The following is a 10,029-nucleotide window of genomic DNA, read 5'->3' as shown; positions in this document are numbered from 1 at the left end:
CCCTGGTCCGGGAGGATCCCGCGTGCCGCGGAGTGGCTGGGCCCGTGGGCCATGGCTGCTGGGCCTGCGCGTCCAGAGCCTGTGCTCTGCAACTGGAGAGGCCACGGCAGTGAGAGGCCCGCGTACCGGAAAAAAAAAAAAAGTTTCATATTTAGAGTGTGATGGTAAACCACACAACAGACAAGCCTCGGGGAGATCACACAAACCTTGAACTTAGAACCCCTGCGAAGGAACTGAGGCTTCTTCCTGGATAATGGAGGGAGCCAAGGCAGACATGGGCTGGGCTACTAAATCTCTAGCAATTACCGGAACCTGGGAACAGAGCCAGTCAAGGCCTTCTAGCTGAGGGGGGGAGCCTCAACTTCCCAGCTGCAGTACTGTGACTGGCCCCACCCCTGGGCTTCCAAGCTCAGGGCAACTCCATCCCCCCCACCCCTGTCCACTGCCCCCAAGGCAAAAAGAAGGAAACAGTGACACCACAAGGAAGAGAATCTTGGTAACTATGAAGACTTGCCTGTTCTAAGGTTCAGTTCATTTTATTTAATTAACAGTGTAGACAGCAGGGTAGACATTCCTCAGGAAGGTTAATATCCATGCACAAACAATGGTAAAATAGCATCATAAAATGAACCCATTTCAGTTTTAAAAAATATTTTTAGCAGAAATTTCCTGTCACATGATTACATTTCTACCACACAGTATTTCATGCCTCTTTGAAAGAATCAACTTCTCATTAATATACTCTCTAGAATACTGGAGGAAAAAAACGGTGTCTTAATACCATTAACAACAACAACAAAAAATCCATGACTGTCTCTACGACGTTATCTTATATTGAAAAACAAGTAATATTCACTCTTCTGAACTTCGCTGAAACAAGACGACTAGGATGGTGGGGATGTATGTGTGTGTTTGCTTGAACAGAAAAGTATTCCATGCAGTAGTACTAGAAAAGGATTAGTGGTAAACATTTCTTAGCTTTGTTCACACCAGAAATGGAAGAAAAAACTTTTGCTTTCTTTGTTTGTATTCTCCCATCAGTGACTAACTTTTCAAACTTCTAATGTTAGTAAGAATGAGTCAGAGAAACAGACCTATTAAATTTGTATTTCGCTAAACCCAGAAACAGCCTCCTGGAAGAGGCAGAAACTATGAATACAGTACATATTTTAACATTAAAGTTGAAAAATAATGTGAACCTTATTCTTAACTTAAAACCAAACTCTGCAACTTTCATGTCCCTCAGCATGCTGTTATAAATTGACCCACAGAAATCGGGTAAAAAAAACAAAACAAAAACGAGAGAGATACACCAGAAAATGAAACTACTTACCTTGATCAGTGGACATGATTTCACACATACTGATAATCAGTCTACTTTGGTTTGATAAGAAAATATTTGGCTTTACTCTTTAGTTCATGTGATAAAATCTCACTCCTGGCTCTAAAGCCTCTCACAGCTTGGAGACCCACAGGTTAGCCAGGAGCTCTGATGGTGCACTGCTTACTTCAGGACCTTCTTAGACCTTAACTGCTCAAAGACAACCTCATGCATAATATGCCACACCTCCCCAGAGGAGGGCTGCTGCAGTGCTTTTCATGAGACCAACTTTATGAGGATGGAGAGAAAATAAACAACAACGGAGGCCCATGGAAGCAACAAATGCACTAGAAATACATTTGGGAATAGGACAGTTTATAAACTGAATAATTCCTTAACGATTAGTAATGCTCTAAAAAAGCCAACATGAAAACAGTTTGTTTCCACTTGAACTGGGTCCATGCTCTAGACCAAAGAGGTTACAGATTCAGGATTCACAGGCTTAAGATGTTAAAACGTCATTTTAAATTATTTCAAATGCTTTTTGTGCCACTTAATACTTTCCATTTTACCATAGTTCATTGATCTTAGTGAAGAGTGAATAAATACTACTCATAAATTTCCTAAGGAAGTCAAATTTTATGTTATTTCAGAGCATTGTTTACAATCACAATGAAGTAATGGGCTATAGACATCACGCTCACAGTTGAAAGTAGCCTCTCCAAACCCCTCCTTAGTGTGTCCAGATACAGTGGTTCTCACATACCAGATCATCAGGATGGCATTTTAAAACACACACTGCCTGGTCCCATCCCAGGAGTTGAAATTAACCAATCTGTGGACAACCCCAGAATCTGCACTTCTAACAAGCTCCCAGGTGACACTGACACTGCTGGTCTGGAACTGCACTTCAGGGACCATACAAGGAGAACCACCAGGGCACAGACTTGACACTCACTGGTGGCCTAAAGCTCTGGCTCAATTGCACCTGTTTAGGAATTGCTTAATGTCAGGGCAGGGGGGCAACACTCAAGATACAGTATGGGGGACTATGTATTATACACTCAGATAAGACACAGTAACATCCACCTGCATATCAGAAAATGGACTTATCAACTTAATTCTTAATAAAATAAATTTGCATACTAGGCATGAATAGGTTTTAATCTAAAAAGTATAGACAATTAGAACATGTAGAAAAGGAGTCAAAGAAAGAGAAGAAACCTGAATTGTCCTTTATGTCCGTCAGGAACTCTACCAGTGTTTAAAATTCACTGTGACAGGAAAACTATTTAAATTTGATTCCAAAGACCACTTAGCCTGGGCAAATTTCAGTACCATAAAAAGTAGAATGTTTCCCTGTCATAAAAATGCACCAATTCTCTGCTTCCTGAATTTTGATAGCAATGTTTGAATTATAATCTCAGGTTAGGTTTCCAAAGAAATTTTTTTTTAACATCTTTATTAGAGTATAATTGCTTAACATTGTTGTCTTAGTTGCTGCTGTATAACAAATTGAATCAGCTATATGAAAACATATAGCCCCATATCCCCCCACCGGCATCTCCCTCCCACCCTCCCTATCCCACCCCTCTAGGTGGTCACAAAGAACTCAGCTGATCTCCCTGTGCTATATGGCTGCTTCCCACTAGCTACCTATTTTACATTTGGTAGTGTATATATGTCCATGCCACTCTCTCACTTCATCCCAGCTTACCCTTCCCCCTCCCCGTGTCCTCAAGTCCATTCCCTACATCTGTGTCTTTATTCCTGTCCTGCCCCTAGGTTCTTCAGAACCTTTTTTTTTTTTTAAGATTCCATATATATGGGTTAGCATACAGTATTTGTTTCTCTCTTTCTGACTTACTTCACTCTGTATGACAGACTCTAGGTCCATCCACCTCAATACAAATAACTCAATTTTGTTTCTTTTTATGGCTGAGTAATATTCCATTGCATGTATGTGCCACATCTTCTTTATCCATTCATCTGATGATGGACACTTAGGTTGTTTCCATTTCCTAGCTATTGTAAATAGAGCTGCAATGAATATTGTGGTACATGTCTCTTTTTGAATGATGGTTTTCTCAGGGTATATGCCCAGTAGTGGGACTGCTGGGTTGTATGGTAGTTCTATTTTTAGTATTTTAAGGAACCTTCATACTGTTATCCATAGTGACTGTATCAATTTACATTCCCACCAACAGTCCAAGAGGGTTCCCTTTTCTCCACACCCTCTCCAGCATTTATTGTTTATAGATTTTTTGATGACGGCCATTCTGACCGGTGTGATTTCATACCTCATTGTAGTTTTGATTTTCCTTTCTCTAACGATTAGTGATGTTGAACATCCTTTCATGTGTTTGCTGGCAATCTGTATATCTTCTTTGGAGAAATGTCTATTTAGGTCTTCTGCCCATTTTTGGATTGGGTTTTTCATTGTTTTGATATTAAGCTGTATGAGCTGCTTGTATATTTTGGAGATTAATCCTTTGTCAGTTGCTTCATTTGCAAATATTTTCAGCCATTCTGAGGGTTGTGTTTTCACCTTGTTTATGGTTGCCTTTGCTGTGCAAAAGCTTTGAAGTTTCATTAGGACCCATTTGTTTATTTTTGTTTTTATTTCCATTTCTCTACGAGGTGGGTGAAAAAGGATCTTGCTGTGATTCATGTCGTAGATTGTTTTGCCTGTCTTTTCCTCTAAGAGTTTTATAGTTTCTGGCCTTACTTTTAGGTCTCTAATCCATTTTGAGTTTACTTTTGTATACAGTGTTAGTGAGTGTTGTAATATCATGCTTTTACATGTAGCTGTCCAGTCTTCCCAGCACCACTTATTGAAGAGGCTGTGTCTTCTCCACTGTATATTCTTGACCTTCTTTATCAAAGATAAGGTGACCATATGAGTGTGGGTTTATCTCTCAGGTTTCTACCCTGTTCCACTGATCCATATTTCTGTTTTGACGCCAGTACCAAACTGTCTTGATTACTGTAGCTTTGTAGTATAGTCTGAAGTCAGGGAGCCTGATTCCTCCAGCTCTGTTTTTCTTTCTCAAGATTGCTTTGGCTATTTGGGGTCTTTTATGTTTCCATACAAATTGTGAAATTTTTTGTTCTGGTTCTGTGAAAAATGACATTGGCCGTTTGACAGGGATTGCATTGAATCTGTAGATTGCTTTGGGTAGTACAGCCATTTTCAAAATGTTTATTATTCCAATCGAAGATCATGGTATATCTCTCCATCTGTTTGTATCATCTTTAATTTCTTTCATAAATGTCTTATAGTTTTCTGCATACAGGTCTTTTGTCTCCTTAGGTAGATTTATTCCTAGGCATTTTATTCTTTTTGTTGCAATGGTAAATGGGAGTGTTTCCTTAATTTCTCTTTCAGATTTTTCATCATTAGTGTATAGGAATGCAAGAGATTTCTGTGCATTAATTTTGTATCCTGCTACTTTACCAAACTCATTGATTAGTTCCAGTAGTTTTCTGGTAGCATCTTTAGGATTCTCTATATATAGTATCATGTCATCTGCAAGCAGTGACAGTTTTTCTTCTTTTCCGATTTGGATTCCTTTAATTTCTTTTTCTTTTCTGAATGCTGTGGCTAAAACTTCCAAAACTATGTTACATAGTAGTGGTGACAGTGGGCAACTTTGTCTTGTTCCTGATCTTAGTGGAAATGGTTTCATTTTTTCACCATTGAGAATGATGTTGGCTGTGAGTTTTTCATACATGGCCTTTATTATGTTGAGGTAAGTTCCCTCTGTGCCTACTTTCTAGAGGGTTTTTATCATAAATGAGTGTAAAAAGCTTTTTCTGCATCTATGAGATTATATGATTTTTATCCTTCAATTTGTTAATGTAGTGTGTCACATCAATTGGTCTGTGTATATTGAAGAATCCTTGCATTCCTGGGATAAACTCCACATGATCCTTTTAATGTGCTGTTGGATTCTGTTTGCTAGTATTTTGTTGAGGATTTTTGCATCTATGTTCATCAGTGATATGGGCCTGTAGTTTTCTTTTTTTTGTAACATCTTTGTCTGGTTTTGATATCAGGGTAATGGTGGCCTCATAGAATGAGTTTGGGAGTGTTCCTCCCTCTAGTATATTTTGGAAGAGTTTGAGAAGGCTACATGTTAGCTCTTCTCTAAAAGTTTGATAGAATTAGCCTGTGAAGCCATCTGGTCCTGGGCTTTTGTTTGTTGGAAGATTTGTAATCACAGTTTCAATTTCAGTCCTTGTGATTGGTCTGTTTATATTTTCTATTTCTTCCTGGTTCAGTCTTGGAAGGTTGTGCTTTTCTAAGAATCTGTCCATTTCTTCCAGGTTGTCCATTTTATTGTCACATAGTTGCTTTTAGTAATCTCTCATGATCCTTTGTATTTCTGCAGTGTCAGTTGTTACTTCTCTTTTTTCATTTCTAATTCTGTTGATTTGAGTTTTCTCCCTTATTTTTTTTTGGTGAGTCTGGCTAATGTTTTAGCATTTTTGTTTATCTTCTCAAAGAACCAGCTTTTAGTTTTATTGATCTTTGCTATCGTTTCCTTCATTTATTTCTGATCTGATCTTTATGATTTCTTTCCTTCTGCTAACTTTGGGAGTTTTTTGTTCTTCTATCTCTAATTGCTTTAGGTGTGAGGTTAGGTTGTTTATGTGAGATTCTTCTTGTTTCTTAAGGTAGACTTGTATTGCTATAAACTTCCCTCTTAGAACTACTTTTACTGCATTCCATAGGTTTTTGGCCATCGGGTTTTCATTGTCATTTATTTCTAGGTTGTTGTTGTTGTTGTTTTTTTTTTGTAGTTATGTGGGCCTCTCACTGTTGTGGCCTCTCCTGTTGTGGAGCACAGGCTCTGGACGCGCAAGCTCAGCGGCCATGGCTCACGGGCCCAGCCGCTCCGCGGCATGTGCGATCTTCCCAGACCGGGACACGAGCCCTACATCAGCAGGAGGACTCCCAACCACTGCACCACCAGGGAAACCCTCTAGGTATTTTTTGATTTCCTCTTTTATTTCTTCAGTGATCTCTTGGTTACTTAGTAGCATAGTATTTAGCCTCCATGTGTTTGAATTTTTTACAGTTTTCTTCCTGTAATTGATATCTAGTCTCATAGCACTGTGGTCAGAAAAGATACTTGATACTATTTTCAATTTTCTTAAATTTACCAAGGCTTCATTTATGACCCAAGATATGATCTATCCTGGAGAATGTTTCATGAGCATTTGAGAGGAAAGTGTATTTTGTTGCTTTTGAATGGACTGTCCTATAAACATCAATTAAGTTCATCTTGTTTAATGTATCATTTAAAGCTTGTGTTTCCTTATTTTCATTTTGGATGATCTGTGCACCAGTGAAATTGGGGTGTTAAATCCCCTACTATTATTGTGTTACTGTCGATTTCCTCTTTTATGGCTATTAGCCTTTTGCCTTATGTATTGAGGTGCTCCTATGTTGAATGCATAAATATTTACAATTGTCATATCTTCTTCTTGATCCCTTGATCATTATGTAGTGTCCTTCTTTGTCTCTTCTAATAGTCTTTATTTTAAAGTCTATTTTGTCTGATATGAGAATTGCTACTCCAGCTTTCTTTTGATTTCCATTTGCACGGAATATGTTTTTCCATCCCTTCACTTTCAGTCTAGATGTGTCCCTAGGTCTGAAGTGGGTCTCTAGTAGACAGCATATATATAGGTCTTGTTTTCGTATCCATTTAGCCAGTCTATGTCTTTCGGTTGGAGCATTTAATCCATTTACATTTAAGGTAATTATCGATATGTATGTTCATATTCCCATTTTCTTAATTGTCTTGGGTTTGTGATTGTAGGTCTTTTCCTTCTCTTGTGTTTCCTGCCTAGAGAAGTTCCTTTAGCATTTGTTGTAAAGCTGGTTTGGTGGTGCTGAATTCTCTTAGCTTTTACTGGTCTGTAAAGGTTTTAATTTCTCCATCGAATCTGAATGAGATCCTTGCTGGGTAGAGTAATCTTGGTTGTAGGTTTTTCCCTTTCATTACTTTAAATATGTCCTGCCACTCCCATGTGGCTTGCAGAGTTTCTGCTGAAAGATCAGCTGTTAACCTTATGGGGATTCCCTTGTATGTTATTTGCTGCTTTTCCCTTGCTGCTTTTAATATTTTTTGTTTTTAATTTTTGATAGTTTGATTATGTTTCTTCGAGTGTTTCTCCTTGGATTGATCCTGTTGGGACTCTCTTTGCTTCCTGCACTTGATTGACTATTTCCTCTCCTATGTTAGGGATGTTTTCAACTATAATCTCTTCAAATATTTTCTCAGTCCCTTTCTTTTTCTCTTCTTCTTCTGGGACTCCTATAATTTGAACGTTGGTGCATTTAATGTTGTCCCAGAGGTATCTGAGACTGTCCTCAATTCTTTTTATTCTTTTTTCTTTATTCTGCTCTGCAGTAGTTATTTCCACTATTTTATCTTCCAGGTTACTTATCTGTTCTTCTGCCTCAGTTATTCTGCTATTGATTCGTTCTAGAGAGTTTTTAATTTCATTTATTGTGTTGTTCATCGTTTGTTTGCTCTTTAGTTCTCCTAGGTCCTTGTTAAACGTTTCTTATATTTCCTCCATTCTATTTCCAAGATTTTGGATCATCTTTACTATCATTATTCTGAATTCTTTTTCAGGCAGACTATTTCCTCTTCATTTGTTTGGTCTGTTGAGTTTTTACCTTGTTCATCTGCTGCATATTTCTTTGTCTTCTCATTTTGCTTAACTTACTGTGTTTGGGGTCTCCTTTTCACAGGCTGCAGGTTCGTAGTTCCCGTTGTTTTTGGTGTCTGCCCCCAGCGGTAAGGTTGGTTCCCTGGGTTGTGTAGGCTTCCTGGGAAAGGCGACTGGTACCTGTGTTCTGGTGGATAAGGCTGGATTTTGTCTTTCTGGTGGGCAGGATCGCGTCCTGTGGTGTGTTTTGGGGTACCTGGAACTTAGTACGATTTTAGGCAGCCTCTCTGCTAATGGGTGGGGCTGTGTTCCTGTCTTGCTAGTTGTTTGACATGGGGTGTCCAGCACTGGAGCTTGCTGGTCATTGAGTGGCGCGGGGTCTTAGCGTTGAGATGGAGATCTCTGCGAGAGCTCTCACCAACTGATATTACGTGGGGCCAGGAGGTCTCTGGTGGTCCAATGTCCTGAACTTGGCTCTCCCACCTGAGCCTCAGGCCTGACACTCAGCTGGAGCACCAGTCAGCCACATGGCATCTTGACCCCTAAGAAAGCTGCTCACTGGACGTACCACCACAGTGGGGATCTGAGGGGCTCACTGGGAACAGGAAATGATGCCACTGCTCAGCCTCAGGCACCTGAGGGATGACCTGGATGCCCAAGGGGCACTGTCTAGGGCAGGGCAAGAAGAGCTCCCACAACAAGGGACGCCCCCCCACCCTCTTTTTTTTTATAGCTAACATTTACTTTGTGCCAGGTGCTCTGGTAAGAACTTTCCATGCAGCATTTCTTTAAATCCTCACTGTGAGGTAATAATTTATCACTATATTACAGAAGAGAACACTTTCCTACAAAAGGAATAAATAATACAGGTAAGATAAGGAATAATAATTACCATTTTGTACAAGAGAAAACTAGGTTTAAGATGTTAAAAATCTTGGCCAGTAACACAAGTAAAATGATAACCTTTAAGAAATTCAATTCTCTTCTGCAAAACAAATTAAGATATAATGGAATCCACATTTGAATCTATATAGTGAAAACCAAAATATGATTTGCAGCTAGGAAGTGATAAGTAAAGTGAGAAATAAAATATCATTGACTCTCATTGTTCACTGTGGATAATCTGAAATTATATTTGGAATCTACCACAAACTTGTGACTACATTTAAGCTACCCAATAGGAGCCATGGCACTTTCTTATAAAGTTAAACAAGCACTTCCATATGACCCAGCAGTGACATTCCTAAGTACTTACCCAAGTGAAGTGAATACTTACATTCACACAAAAAGCTGTACATGAATGTTTACAGAGGCTTTATTCATAGTTATCAAAAGCTAGAAAATACCCAAATGACTTTCAATCAGTGAATGGATAAGCAAACTGTGGTAAATCCATACAATGGCATAACACTCAAGAAATGAACTAAGGACACTTGCATGGGCATTAGAAGGAAGCCAACGTAAAAGGCTACATATATAAGATTCCATATGACATTCTGGAAAAGGTAAGCACACAGGGACAGAAAATAGATCCCAGGTTGCAGGGGGCTGGAAGAACTGACTGATTACAAAAGGGTATGACAGAATTTTCAAAGGTAATGGGACTGTTTCTTATCTGCATTGTTGTGGTGGTTATATAACTGTATGCATTGTCAAAACTCAGAATTGTACCCTAAAGAGGAATTTTACTGTATCTCTTAATTTTAAAAAAAATAATGACTTTTGGTACAACTATCCCCTTTCTTGTAATCAATAGTGGAGATAATCACTGGTTCATTGTATCTGTTTCCTGTGATTTTTAAAAAATAATGAAAAACTGAAAAGTGACTTAATTAGCTCCCCACACAAAGTCCATTTGTGAACAATGATGTTTATGATAGTGTATTTAAAAGCATCTTTCAAATTAATGTTTAGATAATTTAATTAGATCATTTGTCATAGACATCAGTCCTGAAAAATACCTGAAATCCATGCTAACCAACTCAGTTATTCACAAAATTCCCTGTGCACTGAAGATT

General features: G+C 38.6%; 1 protein-coding gene across 4 annotated transcripts in view; it reads right to left on the bottom strand.

Annotated features, from left to right (window-relative positions):
* FGD4 (FYVE, RhoGEF and PH domain containing 4) overlaps positions 1-10,029 on the bottom strand; it is a 200,841-nt gene that overhangs the window by 86,286 nt on the left and 104,526 nt on the right. The window contains exon 1 of one of the 4 annotated variants that reach the window (XM_007452185.1): positions 1,334-1,490. The exons of the other annotated variants lie outside the window; for them this stretch is intronic. Within the exon in view, the coding sequence (XP_007452247.1) occupies positions 1,334-1,361 (28 nt within the window). The 5' untranslated portion in view covers positions 1,362-1,490. Of the gene's footprint in view, positions 1-1,333; positions 1,491-10,029 lie in introns of those variants that run through there. 4 annotated transcript variants of the gene reach the window in all.

This window comes from Lipotes vexillifer, unplaced genomic scaffold (assembly GCF_000442215.2).
Source record: "Lipotes vexillifer unplaced genomic scaffold, Lipotes_vexillifer_v1.1 scaffold1, whole genome shotgun sequence".
Taxonomy (NCBI): Eukaryota; Metazoa; Chordata; class Mammalia; order Artiodactyla; family Lipotidae; genus Lipotes; species Lipotes vexillifer.
This window is presented reverse-complemented; position numbering and strand designations above follow the sequence as displayed.